Here is a 25,474-nt window from a genome sequence, read left to right as displayed (position 1 = left end):
CTTGTGTTTTTCTTTCATTTCCAATGTACCTTTCTTTCCTGGTATGTGTTTTACTTGAAATTCTTTGTTTAATCCACTTTCCTTTGTGGAAGTCTTTCAACACAAGAGAATGTACAGCTCATTTCAGGGAAATGCAAGCACACAATGGCCTTGTGTGTCCTGGGCTCATTCATACTTCCACAAACATCACTTCAAATGTTCTGCTTCAGTTTTCTGGTAAATATCATTTCTCAGTTTGATTTCCCACATTGCTGCTAACAGGTGGCTCAGTTGCTTCCTGAAAACAAGCCCCCGAGGCCTTGATAGGAGGGGAATGATACTCCATTATGTCATGATGACTGTCTAGGTGCTAAGGCCTGACCTCACTATACGGCTTAAATATAACATCTGGGGATCAGAAGCCAACTGATTTGGTAATGTAGCCTACCATCCTGTTTGCTTTGAGTTTCAAACAAAATAATTTAATTGCATTTGCTCAGTCATGTAAAAATAAAACAAATCAGTTCTGCTAAACCCACTGAACAGAAAGCTAACTCCACCATTAGTATGAAAAAAAATCTTCCATACATTGGTCTTGTAAACTCCAATAATGAAACGATTTGTGTCAGTACTTATCAATGCTTCTCATCCGGGAATCATCTCCCACCTTATAGAGCTTTCACCTATAATAATAATCCTTGCATTTGACATAGCGCTTTTCATGTCTTCTCGACGTCTCAAAGCAACGTTGGAAAAGATAAGAATAGACTGTAAAGTGAATTGACTGTATATTTGTGGGCGAAATGCGGCAGCCAATCACGCACAGCAGTGTCCCACAAACTGTCATGGATTGAAATGACCAATTTATTATTGTTTTTTCTTGAGGGATTATTATCAGACGTGCGGAGTAAGGAAACTTGCCCAAGGTTTTGCCCTGCCGGGAATCGAACCCAGGTCTCTCGCTTGCAAAGCGAGCGCTCTAACCACTGAGCTGCAGGACTCCACCTATGTTTGAGCTTGGGTGAGTAGAATCACCATTTTAACCAGAGTAGCACACTGGATTGGGAGTGAAGTTAGTTTCACTGTCGGGCTGGCTCAGTTGCTAGCATTCTCTCCTGAGTCAGAAGGTCGAAGATTCAAGCTCCACATCAGAACTTGGAGCTTGTACAGTCGAGGCTGATGTGCCAAGGCAGTGCTGGGAGTGTGCTGCATTGTTGTATGTGCCGTCCTTTTGAATGAGACATTAAACCGTGGTCCTGTCTGCCTGTTCGGGTAGAACCCATATTAGAGAAAGGGGTTTCTCCTGGATGCCATGTTAACAAGAAGTTACATAGCGCCTTTCACACGGCTCTTCTATAGTGACTGCACTGTAACAGACGCAAGGATTATCATTTTTAGGTGAACGCCTTGGCCCACAGTGCTAAGAGATCTATCTGCCTTGGTGGTCCACCAACAGATTTATTCTTTTATAGACCCCCATCTTCTTGCTTTTGAACTGGAATCATTACAGCAGACATCAGCCTGGCTGTATCTAACAACCGTCTGTTCTTCAGGGGCTGCAAAAGTAATTTTCAGATTATAATAAATAATAATCCTTGCATTTGATATAGCGCCTCATCACGTCATCGAGATGTCTCAAATATATTATAATATACTGTAAAGTGAATCGACTTTACACCCCCACAGTACACAGTCATCCTCAAAAATAGATGGTGGCAGAAACAACCAGACTTTGAAGATACAGATTGACGGCCAAAATCGTTGGAAAAGATAAGAAATAATAAAACTGAAGGACGATGGAATAGGGAAGCGAAAAACAGAAACAAAAGTGAAAACAAATGAACGCTAAGGCACAGGTAAAGCTTGTAAAGTAGGAATTACAACAGGGACTTTCTGATTATATGAGGTGTATTTCGGTTACTACTGGAGGAACAAAGCTCTGTCATCCATTCCTCTGATATCAGGGGCTTTCAGTATTACTGCTAAACTACACGTAGAAATAGTGGGGGAAGGGTAAGAGATGAGATGTGTGTTCTGTGGAACTGCAACAGCATATGAGATAACTATTGGTTATTATGTGACACAGACATAAATTCAGCCATAAACAAGTTTATGATGGGAATGTTTGATCACCATTGGAATTTTCCCACATCAAGTGGGTTCAAACTAAAATCATAAATATTCCCCTAAACGCATCCTATTCTGTAACATAACTGGAAGAAAAATCTAACCGAATCGCTGCCAGGCGGTATATTGTCAGGGGATTCTCACAAAGCTATTTCTCTTTTTTTTTAAACTTTAATAAGTCGAGAGTTCATTGGTTTTAACGCCAAAGGGCTTCTATTCAGATCAGGTCCCAACCTGTATTTGGGCAGAGAGATGAAGCATTGGGAAGAACTATAAAAATAATCTTTGTATTTGTTCTGACAGGTTTATTATGTTGAAAGCTCTCAGAGCTTCAAAGAGTTTTCAGGCAAAGTGTCTGTAAAGTATGTAGTGCCTGTGTATTTATAGACGAACGTAGCAGCCAGCCACGTCCCCAAAACAGAATGTAAGTGCTCTGGGCCGCTATCCTGCGTGAGGGGGCTATATAAATGCAAGTTGTTGTTGAATTATTTTACCTGGGGGATTGCTGTCCAGGACATCAGGACTTCCTTCTCTTTTCAAATAGGGCTACGGGATCTTCACCTCCCGCTTGAATGGGCAGACGGTTCCCGGTTTAACCAAATTACATTTACGTGTTGGGAGAACGTCCCAAGGTGCTGGACAAATGGAGGATTTGCACCTGAGCTGGGGGTCGGGGCCAAGAGGGTGGTAAGATGCAAGAGGGGTATTAATGGATTGAATCAAGGGAAGGTTTTTTGAGGATGGGGGTGATGACAGCTGTTTTAAAAGGGATGGGAACTGTGTTGGGGACAAAGAGAGATGGACAGTGTCCGTTAGCATTGGGCGAGGAGGTAGAGTTGTGAAGTCAAGAGACGGGTAAGAATGGAGTGATACGCTTTGATTTGGAAATGATGAAGAGAACATCTCATCTGAAGACCGGCACCTCCGACAATGCAGTTTCCCCAGCAACACTTTGGCCTGTCAGCCTAGACTGTGACCTCAATGTCCCCAACGTGAGGCTTGAACAACAACCCTCTGACTCGGAGGTGACAGTGCTACCCAACTGAGCCAGGCTCATACTTCGAGTTCAGTAAGCAAATACTGCAGAGACAAACAGCATAATATCAATCGGGTTCCCAGCTCCAAATCGCTGCACTTTCGAACATGACGGCAAATCTCTCCAGCTGTATAGAAGTAATAAAGTGATGAGGTTGTTTGTTGCAAGAATGATGTGAAAGAAAAGTCAGGTCACTGCTGTCAGTGTTTCATCCTGACTTATTGCAATTGTAGTGCTGCAAACTTCAGTTTAAAATAAAAACGTGGTTTTCCTTCAGCAGTCTGCTTTACTAGAATGTTTATCTCTAAGAACAAATGTGCAAAATGCACGAACATAAATCCCCTATGTCTCCAACCTGCCATCTTATCCTGCATTTAGGTTGATTTATCTGAACCTGCCCCGTTTCGCTCTCCCAGTAAGCGGACTAGAATGGAATTACGAAGAGTTAAGTGAGTGTAAAACAGTCTGTGGCCACGCACTACACTGGGTTCACAGCCGGAAGCTTTGTTTGCCTCGACAGTTTGCAGGATTGTGGTTCTGCAACCAGTTTGCATGCAGTGTGCAATGTTGTTATAGGAACTTCAGCACTCAAGCACACTCTACTCTGGTTTTAACCTCAACAACAGATGTTCACTGGATGGAAGGCAAATTTGGATGTCCTTGAGGAGATAGAAAGCAAAGGGGAAAAAAAAAGCAATAACTTCAGTGATTTGAATTGCTGGCACAGCCCAGGAATCGTAAACTGCTTTCCAATCCCTCAAAGGAACTGTGCAGACAAGATGATCGCGGTGGGGGTTATAGGCAGTCAGGTCATGGAGTGCGCATTTTGCTCTTATTAATTCATAAGCAAGTCTGTTACCTGATGTAATTCTGCATTGTATTTGTTCTCTTCAGCTGGAGAGTTGCACGTTTCACACGGTTCCTAGCAACAGCAATATTAGAACAATAGAAATTCACGTCATGTCTGCGCTTGGCTCCTTTAAGAACAACCCTTTCAGTTCCTTTTCCAGAGACCAGCAAATAGGTTACCTGCGGCAGACAGAGTGTGATGTGTGACACAAATTCCATGAGATAAACTGAGACAGGTGTTTAAAAGTAGTATCAGATAGCGGAGAGTGTAATTGGGATCCATACGATCACATTGCTTTTTCAGTGGTTTGTTATATTGTTCCACGGTGTGTAGCTATAATATAGAAATCCCATTGGAGGCTGATATTAGCAATGTTCCTGCCTGGACATGGACTGGAATTTCTAACCCTATATTTAAAGGAAACCCAAGAACACAGTTATGTAGTTCACTCCGATCTTGTGAGAAATCTGTAAATGATATTGTTTGGAATTCATGAATGAATAAAAGTGAACTAATTTGGTGATCTGTTCATATAGTATATCCCATTTGTAAAAATGCCCAATAGGAAATAGGTTTCTCCGTAACATCGCCCGACTCCGCCACTACCTCACCCCTCAGGCCGTTGAAACTCTTGTTCATGCCTTCATCACTCCAGGCTCGACTATGCAAACGCCCTGAGTGTCGGCCTTCCCAACTCCTCCCTCCACAGTCTGCAGGTAATCCAGAACTCTGCAGCCCGTGTCCTCTCCTGCACTAAACTCTGTGACCCCATCTCTCCCATTCTCACCCGACTCCATTGGCTCCCTATCCTTCAGAGGATCCAGTTCAAGATCCTGGTCCTCACCTACAAAGCCCTCCATGACCTCACCCCACCCTACCTCTGCGACCTCCTAACCCCCTACCAACCCACCCACTTCCTCCATGGCTGCTCCACGTCCCCCAACTCACCCACCCCACCATTGGCGGGAGAGCCTTCAGCCACTCTGCCCCCAGACCACCTCTGGAATTCCATCCCCAATCACTCCGCCTCGCCCCCTCCTTAGCCTCCTTCAAGACCCTCCTCTTCGACCATGCCATCGGTCACCCCCCTTCCCCTCCTGACACCAACTCGGGTCTGAAATGCTGTACTGTCCAGTGCCTTGGGACGTCCTCCTGACGTGAAAGGCGCTATACACGTGTAATCTTGTTGTTCAGCTTGTCTGAACAGCTAACAAGCAATAAATTCAATAGTACAACTGTCCCCTAGGGTAAAAGTAAGCCACACAATGCAACGCGCAAGTGAATGCAAAATTATCTTACATTTATTGCTGTGGCTTGGATGACAAACGGGTTCCATTTCTGTGTGTTCCTGTTGTTTCCTGGCCACTTACCCTCGTCTGTGCTACCTGAGTGTATAGTCACCACACAGGCCTCAATCATAAAAGGAACCTTGCGTCAAACACAAGTAAGAGAAACACTCTGCATGTATACATACACAACAAATGACTCAAAACGTAACCCATTTTCAATATACATATAATTTACAATTGTTTTACATATTCCGATGGTGATCATGGAGTGAAATCGTTTATCCAGGTTGAAATACTGTAAAGATGTACTTTAACTAAACCACTAAGGAAAATACAACGCATCAGTGTAAATATCTTAGTATTGCTTAATCTGATATAAAGAAATTCTTTTTTTTAAAACAATCTACACACAATGCATATTTACAACAGTCATCTTAATCCATTAATACAAAACCCACTGAGCTCTTGGGAGAAATGTGTCCTGTACATTTTAAGTATATATGCAGTATTAATATAGCCTTCATTGTGCAACTACTGGAGTACATTAGTTTCAACACCTGTGCACAGTTTCTTAAGCAACAGCAAAAGGTCATGTTCATGTTACGGGTCGAATGTCAGTATCAATCAACTCTTCCAAGAAGAGTAACATATACTGTACTTAATAGGCACCTTAATATTTACATCAGCATTCATTAACGCAACTTCCTGGGCAGAAAAATGCAACTCAAACTCAAAGAACTGATGCCTTCTGTGGTCTCTTAATCAGTGGTTCCCATGAGAACAGCAAGTCTCCCTGGATGGCTCTGATCAAACTGCCAAAAGCCTCCAGCTGTTTATTTGACCATTGTCCAAATTCAATATTTCAGATATTGTGGGGTATAATCTCTTCCCCCACTGAGAATGACCTCAACCTTATTGCACCTGGCCTCAAATAATGATAAATTAGCACCAACATTTACACTCTGACAGACTTCATGTTTTTTAATCTCTTCTGTTTGCTATCAATGGCTTACAAACTAATGATGTTAGGGGTAAGGAGATTCACCCCAGGTATGATGCCTTACTCCCTATACAGCCTGTGTAAGTTTAGCCTGAGCACAAACAATACATGCATTGTCAAGACTGAGGGGGAGACTCTGTTTATGCCTAAAAATGTAGGAAGTATTCCATTTATTCTTCCTCCAGTGTCTCTGACATAGCTTTAGAATATATGATGGGAGGATTTCCAAGCTTCGAGTGTAATCTTGAGAGCCCTTTATGCTAAAGAGAGCTGAAAGGCATCAGCCATGCACTTCTTAATGTGTGTGAAAAAACTCACCTTTCCTTGGAATTGGAATTAAGTTCTATGTAAGTGAGGGAGAGAAAAACATGAAAGTGCAAAATGTATTTTTGTTCCCCAATTCTTAACATGCCACCAACTGTACGGCTTCGTTATTAAAAAGCAAACATGCAAACATTGTCAGTTTGTGCTCTTTGATCGATCCTTAGTTTGTAGGTCTGAGATTTCAGATCCATGTTTTGCAATAAGAGACATTCACGTTGGTGTGGATGAGTAGACTCCAAGGTATAGGACTGTTTCTATGCCTTGCTCCTGCTCGTGCAATGACAGGTGGCATATGAAGGTGGCCAGCTAACTGAGAAATGAAAACAGAAACTTTGTTAACTTGAAATTCCTGCTTCCATTTCAACAGAAACCTGGGGTAAGTTTGCCAACTTACGTCTTGAATAAGTACAAGAAATCTCAGCAAGTCATTCCTCAGCAAATTAAGCACAGGCTTCCTTAAGCCATTTTAGTAAAATAGACACTAAACCTACAAATTAACCCGATTGGATTATTGGTGTAACCAGTAATGGAGTGATGGTGTCCTCTACTTATTGAGTAGATTTTGACGTGTCATATCAGTTGAATACGTAGTTATATATTTTTGGATGAACATAACATTGTACGAATGATACGCAGAAACTGCAGCATATTGAAGGTACTTTTTAACAACGGCAAATGCATTCCCATATCTACCTTTAATCTTGAAATACAGAAATTAATTCTACGAGTGGTCATGATATTACGAGCAAACAGTAAGTAGCTTTTTGTGGTGATGCTCACAAACACAGGATAGGTAATCAGCACGACTTATAGAATTTGTTAGGCCAATATTTTTAATCAACAAGTGAACTGATTCTAGTGCTTGGATTCTTGAAGTATTTAAATGCTGCAAACTACAAAGCGAAATTTCACATTGAGACCACAAAACTCTTTAAAATATTCCTGCTAGGCTATTTTTAAGTCTTAAATAAATAAAATGGGGCAGATGTTTACTTGTGTGGTAGTTGCACTAGCTCTGGTGAGGTCACCTAATGTCATCTCAACACTTCAGGAAATGTGGTTTGGGAATTTTTTTCCCCACAATGTACCGTAAGGTGAATGTTTGATTCATCAGGAAGTAAGTGTTGACCTTGGATGTAGCTGTTATGTTGTTTCTTGGGTGGCAATAGTAGTTACCTTATAAAACAATAATCTTCTCGACTGAAGTCAGCCACAATGTTTTTGTTCATGGAACACATTACCCATTTAATTTATTTTACTCCGATAGTTCTGTGAACTTTATTTTAGATTGGAGTTTAGCAGGTTAAAGTTTGGATTGATAACTGACAGAACAAGAGTAAAACTCACATGACATAAAACAATGACTCCAGTGGAAGCAACATCATTGTACAATTAACTGCTACACCTCACCTTGCCCTTGTGACCAGTGCTATCAGTGTGATTCATATCAATGCCAGATTCTCAGAAAGAAGTGTTTCAAATTAGGGTCTATAGTGGCAAATCGGATCAATTTTAACTATGTCAAAAGCTGAACTAATGTATGGTGCAATTTTCAATAAAGAATTCAAAAAGGAACCATTGTTTGCATCAGAACTGGTCAATGTGGTTATTTAATAGAGGAAAAGTCAATCAAGTCTGTTGCATAAATCTTTATCTTAATGAGCTCCTAGAAACTGATAAGCCTACCATTAAAAGCCACTGCTGATTTCCTGAGAATTTACTTATGTACAGTTTACCTCAAGAGACTGGGTCCTGATGTCACTGATGTATAAACATACCACAAACTACTTCTCAGTTACATACTAAACTGCCTTCTAAAATGCCTTTTCTGTTTGCAGAAAATTTCAAACACACCTTCCTTTACTGCTGACCTACCAATGAGGTTTAAATCATTCAACAATTAGTTGCATTTTCCCATTGAATCCCCATCTTCTACTCAGAGTCAATCCTGCCAGCTTTGTAAGCCTTGCTCAGATTTCCCATTAAAAACGGCTTAAAAAAGTGTGACAAATGGATGAAACAAATCATAGGCATGTGGGATAAATTCTATTCATTCCACTCAATATACACAATCTCAAATTTGTTGAATTTTCTTCTGAACCTATTTTTTCTTCTTCATCTCTATCGATAATGGAACACATTTGAAACAGGAGGTGTCAGTGAGAAATTATCTATCCAGTGGTGTGAATTATCCGGTGTTTGGAAAAGGGGGAATGAGACAAATTAAGAGCAACAACTTGCTACAAGAATCACCAAATCGAATGGTGAACCCAAAGTGATCTCAATTTAGCCTTGTGTAAATTGTGTAGCTCATTCTTGTAACCAGTAAAAGTGTAGTTTAAAAATCCGCACTCAGTCCCCAAGTACTAATCAGTACTGTGTTGTCCATACAACATACACGAGTGGCATCTATAGTAATCATCCACTCAAGAATACTCACCCTTGTTAATTCTTTGAACCACCCTCTGGTAACAGGAAAGTATTTTTAAGTTTTGACTTCCCAGCACATCACCGCTCGCTCTTCCCAGTTTATTATACTTAATTAAAGCATCTGTCATTGCCAGAACAACAAACAATATTTTGTGTATGTGTGTATACTTTAAATACAGTAAAACGAGGACTAACACCAAGGTCTATTTAAAATGAGCTGTAGTTTATGAGTGGGGCATTTGGTACCCCTATCTTTACTCTGTTACGATAAGTTAGTGGATTCATTTTCCATTTTCCAATCCTCATCATTAATAAACCACCTACATTTAATGATTTATTTGGGTGGCCTTAAAGCCATAACAAATATTTTTCTACCAACAGTTTCATACAAAACAAATTAGCCTGATAATAGTCAAGTGGGTGAATACAGTAACAGAACGACACAGGAGTTGAAGAAATATAGGCCAGCACTATGCACCTTTCTCTTAAAATCCCTTTGTTGAAAGGGCAGGGTCAATGGAGGTGGTATTTATCCAATCCTAATCAATGGACAGCACTTTATTGATGAATCTGCTTCACTACTGAAACTATACCAATGGGTTTTAACTGAACAGTGAAAACTGCATTTTAACTGCACATCTGTTACCATTTGATCAATCAGGAAACTACATTTACAAGCAGTAAACCTACTTTGTAGGCCTCTGCAGACCTATTACATCTTCTGCTTAGCATTAAGACTAGAGGCTTAGCTCCCTTGTTTTAGAGAAATGCGTCAGTCTATACAAACCCAGGAGGATGAGAAGTTACTCTCCATTCACTCTGTGGGATTGACTGGTGACTCGGTTGTTTCAGTGTCCTCGTTTTCTCGCACAGTATTAGAGACGGAGTTCTGGGATAAAGTGCTCACACTTCGGATATGCTGTGCATCGGCAGGTGGGACAAGAGTCAGTGACTCCACACTTAATGCGTCAGTGTTGTCATCAGAAAGAAGGGATATGGTTGGCTGGTGGGCAGGGGTCAAGCTTGGAGCCAGACTAGTTGCTTCAGATTCAGTGACCCGGGGTACACTGCTCTTGTGGGCACCAGGCTCTGCCATCGTGTTTGAGGAATCGGCTTGGTTCACAAACTCCACATGGTCTGGAAAAGTCAAGTGAGGCTGCTCCTGAATCTGGGGTCCATCTATTGATATTAAAAAAAACACACAAGTTTTGTACTTCATTTTTCATTTGAGCAATCTAAGAATTCAAAAAAAATCGAAATAAATACACACAATATTCACTTTTAAAGATCTTTACACCCATTTTGGATTCCTTCTGATTGCCACAAAGCTTAGGCACGTTTGGGTGGTTAAAAGCACATTAACTCCTTGGTAATCATTATGGTAAGTGTTTTGCCCAAAATACAGTCAATTCACTGTACAGTATATTCTGTGAAGCGCTTTAAGATGTCTCAAAGACCGGATAAGGTGCTATATCAAATGCAAGGATTATTATTATTATTATGAAGCTATGGAGTATGTTAAAACGCCCCTCTTTGAATTCCTAGCCACTTCAGTCTTAGAATTATCTGTTCCCCAAGGAGCAGCACATTTTTACACATGGTTTCATTGACTATGAACAAGGGAATTTAGTGGATTCACCTATTTGATATTGATGATTATCCAATTATAAAATTTGGAGGTAAATGCATGTATCTGTTCTTTTGAAAAACTGAGAATGCACCAAGACGAGGGAATAAAATGGGCATCGCTATGGTGATCATCACACCAGGCAATCACTGAGATGTAGGGTGCAACCACATCAAGTCAAAATAATAATAATAATCCTTGCATTTGTTATAGCACCTCATCACATCATTGAGACATCTCAAAGCGCTTCATAGAATATACTATAAAGTGGATTGACGGTGTATTTTGTAGGCACAGCAGTGGATTCCTAAATAAAGACCAATTTGCAGGGTAAAAGACTACACTATGTTTTCAAATAATCAACTACTTATTTTCATTCATTGCTCTCCTGTTTCTTCTCTTGATCAATTCAATTAACATGTGATTTTATTCAAAGGCAATTTTAAAACGAAACGTTCCTGTAAAATAAACACCCACAAAATTAAAGATAGCAAGGCAGCAGCGGGGAAAAAAAACCTTAGCTGCCAAAACGAAACTGTGAAAGCACAGAAGGTGAGCAGTAAAATGAAGCATGAAGGTGGTATACATACAAGACATGTGGGAATGAGCGTTAAACAGCTATCTATCTGTTAGCATTCTTAATCAAATGAAGTGAAACGTCGAGTTTTTGTTTTGTATTCGAAGTTAATAGAACTTCATATAGAAACAAAAAACTAATCTCTCTCCTTTACTTCATCTCCAGGTCTCAGACCTTCTGCAGCCGAGAGGTTGGGTGGACTTCCTGACAAACTGGCAATAACTTCCTTACGACCTGCTCCTGCCAACTCCTACCCTTCCCTTTTCCTTGTAGCAACACATAGAAATAATTCAATAGAGCAGGGATCAAAGCCACTTCATTGTCTTGCCACTTCGATAAACAATCTCTATCAAAATATGACACTTAAAAATGCAACTGGAAGCGTTTGGTCTGATGATTAAAGTACTGGAGTTGTATGTCTGAATTATTTCCTTAAGGTTAACAACTGAGCTCTCAGATATGGAGTTTCGTCGCCAGCAGATCTTTGCCTGCATACTCAAGTTTCACTTGGAGACAGGATAAGGAAAGGTACATTTTGAACTTAAAAACAAACACGGTCAGGGCAGACATTCTCTGTGCTTTTCAATCCCCTGAATGGTGTGTATAACGTTGGCCTAAATAATGCCAGAACTGGTGTGATTTGCCAGCAATAGTACACAATATACCAAGGAGTAGTTATTGCATGTCCTCATCCCTTATTCAGTCATGAAAAGAAAAGATGGAACTAGTGTTAAACAGCTCTCTATTTGTTAGTATTAAGTAAGTGAAGCGAGATGTCAAGTTTTTGTTTCTATATGAAGGCAATAAACATTCATATAGAAACAAAAAGTAGTCCATCTCTTGTTTACTTCAGTCCAAGTCCTAGAGCTGGTCAGAGAATCACAGAACACTGGCCTCTTGTCTGATCATACTTGTGAATTGACAGAAGAGCTCCATTCAATTCCTAAACTGAATAAAAAAGATGAGGTAAGTCTTGAGTGGTGTGTGGTTCTGCTACTTGGGTTATTGACTTTTTTGGTTGGCAGTCAAGGACTCGCTCAACCATCTTAAGCTACAAATCCCACACAGGTATTGAAGCATCTAAATTGGACACGAGTTAAATTTTGATTTCTAGTCTGAAATCCAGCCAAGCGAAAAGAGGTGATTTTTTTCTCCCATGAGAACTGAACCATGAACATTTCAAAGTGGCTCAACATAGGTAGTAAACTGGAAACTGCTCCATTTTCTCTTGCTGCCCAGTCGTACCTTAATGAGGCAAGAAAAGTTCGACCAAACGTAGGCAGTGCAAGCAATGCGTTGATAGAACTTTGACCAGACACATTGGATTAGATTCAATTGAAGTTGGCATAACAGATCCTCTGTCACTTTAGGAAAAGTACTTCAGGAAGAAATTGAAGAATCTTGTCAAGACTATTTTTGAGGTGGTTTGAGTTGCAGAGCTCAATGACATAAAATGAAGCTTTTCAGAAAATTGAATAAAGCCAATGACAATACTGATTCCCTTGTGGAATTTCTCCTGCCTTCTTTGTGGGCGTATATATAATTAATGCGTCTCAACATACTGTACATAAAAGTTTAACCAAGAAAACATTCCCATATTAGGAGAAATGCTGATACTTTGACCAATATTTCTGAAACTACCACTAAGTTACTTTCACAGGGAAACCACAGAGACCAGAAGTTGAAACAGCACTTAAAAAAAAATCATTGGGTGCACTGGAACAGTTTACGTTATTAAATTACTTAAACTGCATCACTAGACTGCATCTTGTTGACAAGGAACACAAAATATTAATTTAGGTCATTTTCCTATTAAAAATAATTTGAGATTTATATTGACTGAGTGGTTCGTCGGCTTTAACCTTTTCTTTTGGAGTTTTTTTTNGGTCAGCTGCGTGTCCAAGTGATGACAAGGGAATACAGTGCAGAAACAAAACCCCAATTGAAGGAGCACAGAGCAAGGAAAGAAGATGTTTCAAAGTGTATGAAAGTGAGCTGCTTTCATACATTGTTTTGTGACGATTTAAAAGCAGTATTTGCAGATGTCTGGAGTAGGTCACTCTTGACTGAGAAACGTCCTTTTTGACTGAGAAACGGACGTCTATACAGGGACCCAAATGGGTGGAAGAAAAAAATTGTATCTAAAACAAATGGCATAGTCGGCGAGAAATCAACACAATGTATTTTGTGCAATCGTGATTTATGATGCTAATGTTTTGGAGAATACCTAAGTCAACCTCCTCAAATACACGCAAAACAGGGTTTCACAACTGAAGGTATACGGATAGCTTGGGTTTCGTTATTGTAAGACTTGCATTGTATCCCATTTGTTTAACTTGGAAAAGCAAAGTATTTAGACCATGTCAGTCCTGTGGCAAACAACATTGAGCTTAAAAAGGGATTTAAAAAAAAGTCAAGCCATTGCGACTCCCTGATATGTGCTGTGCAGTGTGAAAGACCCTTCTTAAAACAATTGCACAGTGGCACCGCTGTCATTTGTATATAAAATGACCTTAATCCCATTTCTGGAGATTGCTTCAGGTCCTTTTAAATCATTGGCCAAGTTTTGATAAATACAATATATAAAGGCCTTCTTGTAAAAGGATCCTCATTTACCACAATGAGAATCGAAGTTCAACTTGTGGCTTAACTGGGTATCCATAGGGCCAGTACTTCAAATGACTGTGACACAACACCTGTTGTGGTATGTCTTGCGGTTTTATATTAACACTGTAATCATTTGGATGCATTTTAATAAAGTGTCTCAAAAGTGACAGGATGCGGAGTAAGAAAAAATAATGAAGACACATAAGTTGATAGGTCCATGCAAACAAGAATTATCAGAAGGTATCTATCAAAAAAAGGAAAAGAGAAGCTGCAGTTTGGAATCATTGTTCTACAAACCGACTGCGCTCATGCGCCTCAGTCACTTAAAACATTTCACGATCTGAAATCATCTAAAACAGAGAAATTAAATAACAATAATCCTTGCATTTGCCTTATATCTTTGAGATGTCTCGAAGCGCTTCACAGAAAATACTGTAAAGCGAATTGATTTGTGGGCAAAATGCGGCACAGCAGTGTCCCACAAACACTTGTGGATTGAGTGACCAAATTATTATTTCAAAAAAAAATTTCAAGCGATTATTACCCCTGGAAAAGCGATACGTCAATTGACTAACATCCGGGTTCCTGCTTACTGCTAGGTAAACAGAAGTGCGTGGAGTAAGGAAACGTTTCACCCATGCCGGGAATCGAACCCAGGTCCTCTCACTTGCGAGGCGAGTGTTCTAACCACTACACTGCATGAGGCTGAACCAGGATTGGATAATTCCAGTTGTCAACTTGGAGCCCCGTTACTTTCCAACTTGGATTAAGCCGAAGGAACAAAGCAACTTGGCAGTTCACAAGCATCAGTTTGTTTCTCCCATCATTACCAGCCCTCAGCACTGCCTTTCTCTGCTTGCTAACACCGCCTGACGGACTGCAGCTCTCACCTACTCTTAGTGAACAGCCCCTCACCATACCAAAGGCACTTCACTCTCCTTCAGGGTTAGTTTCTTCCAGTTATCCTTCAAGTAAACTTTTTTCAGCAAGTGAAAAATACCATTTCAGTTTTTTTTAAAAAAAAGTTCCACTTAGTGACAAGTAAAACAAAACATTTTTCCTTCACTGGATAAATTCGTATTGTCAAACAACGTACAGCTTTGCACATAAAATCGTCAGCCAGAAACCGTCTAGAACTGCATATAAATGTTCAGTTTGTTATTAAAAAAAACTTCTGATTGCGCAATGAGTGGGCAGCACACACTAATTCATGGTGCACCTACTTTCCATTTGATTTAGGTTTCCTCCACATGAGTCTTGTAATGTTTCCATATTTGAGATAATAAAAAGTTATAAGGTTACTCCTCAGGATCTAATGAACAATTCTGAACAATTAGTAGATACATATGCTGAAGAATATTCTGAACTGTTTAGTTACAATCCAAATTGGTAGAATAATAGTACTTTTCAATAAAGCCTATGTACAATTTACAATAAAGCCTTTACTACAGTGAATTGAATCGTAAAGAGAAACTAATCTACTTTTCGATGTTTTTTTCTTTTCAGTGACTGCCGGTGACATGAGACCGTCAGTACTTAGGCAGACAGTGTGTTATCAGTAGTCTAGTACTTGGAGGCGTGTCTGTTTCAACTATCACACATCATGCTGAGCAACAAAACCACAATCACATTGTTAGCACTGCCCGAAAAGCAGTCAAAAATACTCTAAAAGGAACAGAAAGGTGTTGATATTAATGACACGGTAAGTTTTGAGTTTTTGGAACAGGGCTGTTGATAGTGAACACAAGGGATAACCACCAACTGGTTTAATTCAGTAGAGGCACAGCGCCAATACGTTAAGGCAGTTTTACACCATAATTACAATCACTACTTCTCCACTTAGGGGTGAAATTGAAGCTCAGGATAATGTGACATACTCTTCAACCACAAACGGGGAAAATACATCATAGATATAATATACTTTAGCCCAAAGGTTCATTGATGTACCTTTAATTCCTCTTCCCACCAGACAATGCTACTCTTTGCACTCAGTCTGTGGGACTGAATTGTCTTGGCTACAGTTTTGGTAAAAACACAGTCCAGGTAACTAGTCTGCAATTAGGGCATGACGTGGGAGGGAGAGGCGAAGAGAAGAATTGAAAATAAAATCCGTTCTTTCTCTCTGGCGGCAAAACATTTACCTGTTGTCAGGCAGTCTTTTCTGGTAGTACAGCTAACATGCAACTCAGACGAACAAATACAATACAAAATTACATTTGTAAAGTGCGCTTTCACGTCGGGAGGTCGTCCCAAGGCGCTGATGAGAGTATCAGACTGATGGGTTTTTAATTTGGAATCAGATGATTGTCTGTGACGTACAGAAATGCAAAATTTTGCAGTTTTTTTAAAAAAAATCTTCCCCTTGTTAACAGAGAGCATGGTTCTGAAGTCTTGGCTGATGATTTTATGTGCAATATTTCAGGTTTGTAGTCACACTGTAAGTAATATATATACTGTACATGCCAAACTTTACTTGCTCTGAATTCAAATACACAGACTATGATGGGATGACTAAATTAAATGATGAGGCTGGGGGAATGGAACATAAACCTGCCTGCATTTGTACTGTATGAGTTGTTGCCTGGAGGCCTAAACCCAGTGTCCGCCACGACTCTCAGCCTCTGAAAGACTAAATACTCGCCGTCTTCCTCTCCTGCCAGGCCTGACTAAAAGGAGTAGAACAGAGGGACAGATCATAGCGAAGGTACGACAATGGAATTGAAAGAAGTGGATTTGTTCATGGGTACAACGTTTTGGTAGCTAACAAACAATAACAAAGACTTCAATTTAGTCCACAAACAGAAACATGGCATTTTGACATACATTGAAGCTCCCCAGCACTCTGTCATTCAATCTCAGGACATTTCATGCAGTAAACCAGCCATTTAGAACTCGACAAATTGAGAGCATACAAAAAAAGCAACACACAAAGTAGAAACGTTTCGAAAGAAATATTCCCGTAAATAACAAGAATGAATGAAGAGTTTTGTGTAGTTTAAAACATCTCCAGCAGTAAGCTGAAACAAAAACAAGATTAATATAATATACATTTTACTAAATCCTTAAAGCTTAACCATCAGTAAGTTCATTTTCATCTTAAATAGTTATCCTCTGTTGGATAAAATCAAATCAAAATGATAAGTAATACATTTCCTGTTGATCTAGGAATGTTACAATAGCAATTTCTCCAAAGCTTCACATTTAGCACAGACAACATTAGATGGAATGTCCCTTTTAGCTTGACTTAGGAACATAGAGGACCGAAACAGGCCATAGTGGTGAGTCCTAAATTAACAGAGCTACAAAATAGGTCTCCTCTACACCTTTTGTTTATAGCGTTCCGCCACATATTGTAATCTCCCATCAATATACACCATAAAAACAATAATATTGGGAAATGCTTTTCCGATAAGACAAAAGTTAACAGATTTTTAATTAAAAAAAAACATTGATTTGAATCCAGCATCGTGCATTGAGGAGCCCCAACAGTTTCCATTGCACACAGGCACTGATTTCAGTTCAACTGACGTCAGCTATGAGACATCAGTGAGGAGGGTTGAAAGTAGCAATTTCTGAAGATCGTAACCTGGAAAATTTAGTCCAGAAGTACTTGTAGACGATACTTGATCAGAATTGGTGTACAAACGGCAAATGAGCTATAAACAAACTGCAAAAAAGGGTTGTGAATCTCCCTCTATACTTATATATGCACTTGAAACCTTATTCATAAGCACTATACTTAGATGGGGAATTTTTATAAACCAAGCTCGTTTCTCCACTTATTTTTTCAACTGATTGTGCGGGTGTGTGTGTGTGTGTGTGTGTGTGACAAAGAGAGTGAGAGAGAATACGTGACAGAGTTGGGGACATATTTATGACATCCTTTTATTGCGTGTGTGACCTTGCAGCACACACAGTATCCAGTGCAATTTGTGTTGTAGTGACTGAAACTCATTTGGCAGTAGTCACACCTACACACAGAACACAAATAAGCCAATATGTGTTTGCTGCATTGGCACTAAACTCAGGCCCGAAGCATTGTTTTGTGAGCTGATTTAATACTGTCACCCAGTGACAAACAGAAAGTCCCAAACAGTCAATCACATCAGTCACTCTACCTTCTACTTTGCCCTCTTACGAACTGGAAGCTCGGGACTGTTTTATTTAGCGAGACCAAAGGCCTAAACATGGCAGCATTATTTGCCACAAAATTATACGCATTGCAAATAAATAATCTTTGCATTTGATATATCGCCTTTCACATCAGGAGGATATTTCAAAGTGCTAGTCAGGATTTACTGTAATGTGTAGTGACTATTTATAGACAAGATCCATTCATTCAGTGCGCTAAATCACATCTGTGCTGAAATGTCAGTAACTTCCTTATTTATAGGACTATGAAGTGGTTACTGTATTTATTGGATAGCATCCAAAGCAGCTGCTGTGGCAATCTATGTCTGCACTTTTCTCGTTGAAAACCACACAGTTCCAGTTCTGGAAGCATTAAAACCTAAATCATTCTAAGTGTGGAAATGACTGAAACACAACTTGTTGATATGAAGGGGATGGATGGAGTGTTTGATCATAGCAGCAGTTACATGGATAAGTCTATCTCTGAATAAACATGTGTGTGTAAGAAGGCGCAATAGAGGGAGTACATATAACATGTTTGCTTGATTTTTAATTCAGAAAAATAATGCAGATATGGACAAAAAGTTGCATTCGATTTTGTTCATACATCCCATAAATTTCTGATATCAGGCTTAACAAAACTTATTTCTAGTGAATTTACAGTACAGGACTTCACTCAGCAATAAAATCTGAACATCATCATTCTATGAAGGGGCTTTGGTGGGGAAACAAACATTTGATTTCACAGTTCTGTACATGCAAAAAGCTGGTAGGACCATAGTCACATCAACAGTAATAAAGAGCATTTAGATCAGGCTGTTTAATGCAGGATAACGTCTGAGATGCTGTGTTGGACACTGAGCAAGGGGAGTAGGAGATGGGTGAAGTGACCTCAGGCCCGTTTCGAAGAGGTACATTATTTAAGGTGCTTTAGGTCCAGAATATCTTTTCAATTGATGTAGGGTACGTTAGCTTGGCTCATAACATTGTGTAGAAGAGGCTATGTGTAGGGAAGCGTGTTATAATGCGATGATCTGGATCCAATATCTCAGAGCTCATGTTAAGTTGAAGTTCACAAATAAACATTAGGTCATCCAGTATCACTTCCTTTGTCAAATTACGTCAACAAACTCATTCCGCATGTTATGAAATTAGTAATGCTTCCTGTGGGCAAAGCACAGGATTTGATACAACTTGCATTTATATGGCGCCCTACACGTGGCACAGCATCTCAGAGGGTTTAACAGTGTCGGAGGCTAACACGGAGCGAGGTGGGGCGGGGAGAGAGGGTTATCATAAGCATGGTCAAAGAGGAAGGTCTTCAGTCGTGATCTAAAGGAGAGGAAGGAAGGGGCAAGGAGGAGGGATTGGGGAAGAAAGTTCCAAAGCATGGGGACGTAATGGCTGAAAGCATGGCCGCCGATGATGGAGCAGAGGGGACAAGCAGGAGGCCAGACCAGTCAAGCGATGGGTAATGGAGTGGGGAGAGAGCAGGTCAGAAAGGTAGGGAGGTGCCAGGATGTGAAGGGATTGCTTGCAGCACTCTGATAACATGGAAAAAAGGCGTTTTTTTTTTCAGCACCAGATGTCAGATATACCATGTTTCTGGTAAAAGTCAACCGCAGCTGTGCGTAAGTGAACTTTCTGAAAGATTGAGAGTTCTTTAAGGGCTTAAAATAGGCATGAGGTCTAAAATAGTCTAAATAATAACGTCTTCAAAAAAATATATACATCGAGCAAGTTTTTAGTGATTATTTTTTGGGGGAGGTTGGGGAGTAAACAAGCTGCTTTGAATTTAAAACTATTACACAAAAAAATTTGCATTATTATATTTGAGCAGATGAACAGTTACAAAATTAAAACGAAAGGTGCGTGGATGGATTGCGGGGTTGTAATTCTGTTCTGATCTAAGTCCATGCTGGGAGGTGGGTTGAAAGATTAGAATAGTTGGTTTATTTGCTCGACTGGGACTTTCCTAAAAGAAAAGCACAGATTCTGTGTAACATTATAATTAAAAATATAATCGCACCCTGCTCCAAATACTTAGCAAGGCACCAAGAATAGATAACACAATGCTGTACTAATTTTTTCACTAATTTAATGTAGGAATTTAAAATTCATCTTTATTGACAAACCAGATCACTGTGTTCGGGAAATAAAGAGCTCTAATGTTAGGAAATGAAGTGAATTTCATCCGAACATAACTAGGCAGCGAGTTCAATATTGGGTAGAAAAGATCTCTATTAATTGCCTAGTTTAACAACAACAACTTTCATTTATATAGCGCCCTTCACGCCTGACGGGTCTCAAGAGTGCTTACTCCACATCTGACTTGCCAATCTAACAAGAGCTTCAGGTATCACAAAGGATTAAAATGGTTTTAATGCAACCATTGGTTTGAGGAAGGAGTGGCAAATAGCAAGAGAAATACGAGTGAACAAATACAGGTCTTTACATATAGAATCTTACAGCACAGGAGGAGGCCATTTGGCCCATCGTGCCTTTGCCGGTTGTTTGAAAGAAAAAACAACTGGACCCACTCCCCCGCTCTTACCCCAGAGCCTTGCAAATTTTTCCTTTTAAAGTATATACCCTATTCCCTTTTGAAAGCTACTACTGAATCTTCTTCCACTACCCTTTCAGGCAGTGCATTCCAGATCACAAGAACTCTCTGGGTAAAAAAATATCTCATCTCCCCTTCTGGTTCTTTTGCCAATTATCTTAAAACTGGTTACCCACCCATCCGCCAGAGGAAACAGTTTTGCCCTATCTACTCCATCAAAACCCCTCGTAATTTTGAACACCTCTATTAAATCTGCCTTTAACCTTCTCTGCTCCAAGGAGAATAATCCCAGCTTCTCTCGTCTCTCCACATAATTGAAGACCCCCATCCACGGTATACAGTGGACATTTCATTACTGTAATCAAAACATTCTTACTTTAATCTTAAAGATATCAATGTAACATTGACCAGCTATAAACTGGCATACTTGAGCTCTCAACCAAGGCCAGCTAACAGACAACACTGCACAGAAGACAAAACAGATACAACACAAACATGTTATTATCATCACTTGAGACTCTGGAGGTCAATGTTAACGCAATTCCAAAATTACACTCAAGCTCAAGCTGGGCGCAGGCTGCTTATTGGTCAGAAACAAATCATCGGATTTGTTTCCTGAAACAATGTCTCCTAAAACCTGCTGACTGTTATAAATAATAATAATCCTCACATTTGATGTAGCATTTTATCAAGTGTTCGAGACGTTTCAAAGCGCTTCACAGAATATACTGTGAAGTGAAGTGACTATTTATTTTGTGGGCAAAATCTTAATGGCGACATTCTCCCTGTGCCTGGTCAATTTTGCGTAAAACCAATCCCTTGTCTCCTTCAAGGCCTGTCTCAAGACCCTCCTCTTCGACGTGCCTTTGGCCACTCACCTTCCCCCCTCCACCCCTCCTGATCCCAAACTCTAGCTCGGGTCCAAATCCCTGACTGTCCAGCGCATTGGGATATCTTCCCGATGTGAAAGGTGCTATACACACCTAATTTGTTATTGTTGGCAGTGGTGTAAGATAACACTTTAATAGATACAGCATCTCTGATACAGTGGATAACTTTCAAAACACAGCACAGGCATGATGTGCTGAACGGGACTCTCCTATTGTAAACTTCTTTGGTTCTAAGAATTCCAAATGACCCACTTCTAACAGACAATTCTTCCATGACTTAAATCAAACCCACGTGGACCTTTAGGATACAAAGCATTGGCTATCTTGCAGCAGTGTAAAAGGTCACTTCTACTGAGTCATATTACACTACTTCATCTCTGTTTACTCCATTACGCTTTGGTCAAATTTCCCCTTTAATGTATGCTGAAAGGATAAACCCGAAGCAAAAGTTTGCAATGTTACAAAAACCTCAGGTTCTTATATGAATAATGAAATCAGAAACCATTAACTATATTAAAATGTACAGCCGTGAAGATTTGTTTACTTATAAAAATCAAGTAAAGCTTATTTTTCTTGTAACATTAATGCATTAACTTGCCATCTCTACTTCATCTCCTGACTTCAGAATGATTTCAGGTGCGATGCAACTTAACATCACAATGCCAATGTACAGTGAGAATAGGAAAACCCTATTTATTCTAACAAATCGCACTTTAGTTTATATCACCATCGTCGCATTATTACTGTTGACAGGTGTGGAGAAAAGGCAAGCAAGGCGGAAGCAGTGTGATAGAGCTCCAGCTCACTGTGCCAAAAGAATACAAAATACAGACTCGTGTCTGTACCTCTCTCAATCTCTATTGTGCTCCAGTTAGGGAGATGCCAGTGTTTGCCTCAGGCGAGAGAGTGGAAGAGATGACAATCACTGGCAAATGAAGATGCACCACCTCACGAAAAATTCAACAAAGCTTTCTATACATAGATCACATTACAATAGGATTAAGATACTATAATTATACAAATACCTGAAGCTGAAAGACAGGCAAGTTAAATCTAAAACCTGCAAGAAAGAAGGGAGTCCAGCAAATCTACATCGCCACAACCTTATCACTGAAATACTTGCACTTAGAAACAAAGTCACATTGTAATTCAGAGTCTGGCCTCTCGACTCAAAAACCCCACTAACTATAGGCAAGATTTCTTGGCCTCAAGTTAGTCAAATCTGTAGAAGTAAATGGAACTGCATTAATCAAACCGTACATTAAGTCATTCATGGGAATATTCTAAATTTTTTAAAAGAGAATACTATCTCCATGTTTTTCCTTTGTATCCAGTTAACAAACTACATTTTATAATTATCAAATCTAATAGTGCTGAACACAATGTCCGTCAAAACAAATACTTGCTTCCCTCAACCATTGACCTGACACAATATATAATAAATTGTGTTAAGAACAATAGACATACTAGTGGGGACTGATTAGTCGTTTCCTTTAGTTAAATAACCTTCATGAACTTCAGAAGAATGCATAGATAGACATTTTTATCAAGCGTGTATTGTTCATTGTAAATCTAGTCCACAAAAATCCACAAATACCACACTTTCACGTTCTTAAAAAGGGCAACAGAAATATGAGGGTTTACAACTGGAACGTTAATAATTAGTCAGATTTTCTTAAATATATGAATTAAGTTAAGTTCAACTGGAAAAAAAATGCAAGTTAAGAGAACCCTTAACTTTGTAACTTTTGCTACAAAAATCTCTGGCTGAAGCTAGTGATTATTATTGATGGAGCTAAAGACGGAGAGAATTACCTGCGGGGCTGTTAGCAGCTGAAGGAGTGGAGGCAGCACTGGTCATGGAGCCGCTGCAGCCTGTGCTAGTTGTTATGGTGCCGCTGGAAGGTGGGGAGGGGGACGACGCTGGCGAAGGCGCCTGCTGGTTAATGTGCTGGGCCACAGCAAAGCCTAGAAAGCAGGTAAAACAATCCTTTACTCTCTGCACCTTCTCCATGATTTCCTACCTGAAGAATGCAAAGTAATCTCTAGACCTGCTACACTTCTAATATTGCATCAAACAACAGGATATGTGTCTTGTCCTTTTCTCTATAGTAATAACAATAATAATCCTTGCATTTGATGTAGCGCCTTATCATGTCTTCACAATGTCTCAAAGCGTTTCACAGGATATACTGTGAAGTGAATTGACTGTATATTTTGTGGGCGAAATGCAGCAGCCAATTGTGGACAGCAGTGCCCCACAAACAGTCGTGGATTGAAGTGACCAAATTATTATTATTTTTTGAAGGGATTATTGCCCCCAGAAAAGCAATCCACCAATCGACTAACAACTGGGTTCCTACCTTCTTCTAGGTAAACAGAGTCATGTGGAGAAGGAAATTTGCCCAATGTTTTGTCCAACGTTTCTCCCTGCCCAGGTATCGAACTCTAACCACTAAGCTATAGGATGCCACATAGAAAATTAGAAGCTTTCTAAAAAAAAATTGTAAAATACTTTCCAGAATTAGCTAATTCTCTCTCCAGGGAGAGAGAGCGCATTCCATTCCAACAATCTATCTCTGGAATGTCCATGTGTAGGTGGGATGCAAGGAATCTCAGCTTGGTTTGGATACTCTTAAGCACGGTGATGGGTTTCTGTATGTGTCAGACACCCGGCTGATCCCAAAAAAAGGGAAGTGCCAAAGCCAGAAGCTTCTAACATAGTGAGCAAGCACATGAAGAGTGATTAGGCACAGAAACAGGCCATTTGGCCCAACTAGTCCAGGCCAGTGTTTATATTCTATGCAATTCCTCACAAGATCAGTTTGGATGCAAAGACCTTTCTTTCCCGAATGCCCACACTCCTCCCATCACAGCATCATTAATTACTCTCTGGGCAAAAATGAAAAATTCCTGGTGTCTGTCCTGAAACTGCCTTTGCAACCCTTGGTATATCTGAACACATTATTCTGGGTTCACTTTCTCAATCCTATTTAAAATCTTGTATACTGTACATCTATAAAGTCCCCTCTGTGACAGCTCCTTTAAAGACTGAAAAGCCTGAGTTGTCTAATCATTGCTCATTCCTCCAACACTGGGAATCATCCTCATTTCTCTCCTCTGCCCTACCTTTATGGCTTGGGCAGGCCCTTATGCTATGGAGACCAGAACTGGATCCAGTACTCTTGGTGCAGTCTAACTATTCCTGTGTGACTGACCTAATATTGTGCAACTGCCTGAAGCTACAAATTGATTAAATTTGTAATTTGTGCAAAGAATTATGAAAGGTTCCATTTAGGAAAGAAGGAATTTGCTTTTTTGTATTGTATTACCCATCAAAATGCCAAAGGTGTTTCATAGTAAATACGGTCAAGTACAGCAATTGTTTTAATTCCAAGCATAGGAACAGGAGGACGCCATTCAGTCCATCGAGCCTGTTCCGCCATTTGATTAGATCATGGCTGATCTTTATCTAATCCTTTCAATTCCAATTTCCCACTTTCTCCCCATATCCCTTGATACCCTGACCGACCAAAAATCTATCAACCTTATTCTTGAAGGTGTGGATGGATCCAGCATCCATGGCCTTTTGGGGGAGAGAATTCCAGATTTCTATCGCCCTTGGAGTGAAAAAATGCTTCCTGATTTCACTCTTCAATGGCCTGTTTCTAATTTTAAGACTTTGCCCCTTTGTTTTGGAATCCTCCACCCAGAGGAAATGGCTTCTCTGTATCTACCCTATCAAATCCTTTATTATCTTATATACCTCAATCAGATCACCCCTCAACCTTCTAAACTCAAAGGAATACAATCGAAGTTTATGCAGCCTTTCCTCGTAACTTAACCCTTTTAGGCCTGGTAACATTCTGTGCTGCACCGTCTCCAGGGCCAATATATCTTTTGGTGTGGTACCCAAAACTGAACGCAGTCTCCAGATGGGGTCTGACTAACGCTCTATACAGCTGAGGCATCATTTCTTCCCCTCTGTATTCCAGGCCCTGAGATAAAGATCAACATTTCATTTGGCTTTTTGGTTACACAGCA

At 39.9% G+C, this 25,474-nt stretch overlaps 1 protein-coding gene across 4 annotated transcripts in view; it reads right to left on the bottom strand.

The window, feature by feature from the left end:
* Positions 1-5,271: 5,271 nt before the first annotated feature.
* Positions 5,272-25,474, bottom strand: part of clec16a (C-type lectin domain containing 16A) — a 110,649-nt gene continuing 90,446 nt past the window's right edge. For 3 of the 4 annotated variants that reach the window (XM_042340953.1, XM_042340955.1, XM_042340954.1), the window contains 2 exons: positions 23,246-23,398; positions 5,272-10,214 (listed from right to left, as the gene is read on the bottom strand). In XM_042340953.1, coding sequence (XP_042196887.1) covers positions 9,850-10,214; positions 23,246-23,398 — 518 coding nt within the window. In that variant the 3' untranslated portion in view covers positions 5,272-9,849. Of the gene's footprint in view, positions 10,215-16,400; positions 16,513-23,245; positions 23,399-25,474 lie in introns of all 4 variants that reach the window. The other variant, XM_042340956.1, reaches the window with a different exon arrangement.

This window comes from Callorhinchus milii, unplaced genomic scaffold (genome assembly GCF_018977255.1).
Source record: "Callorhinchus milii isolate IMCB2004 unplaced genomic scaffold, IMCB_Cmil_1.0 Scaffold16, whole genome shotgun sequence".
Lineage (NCBI taxonomy): Eukaryota > Metazoa > Chordata > Chondrichthyes > Chimaeriformes > Callorhinchidae > Callorhinchus > Callorhinchus milii.
Note: the sequence above shows the minus strand (reverse complement) of the source record. Positions and strands in the feature narration are given on the sequence as shown.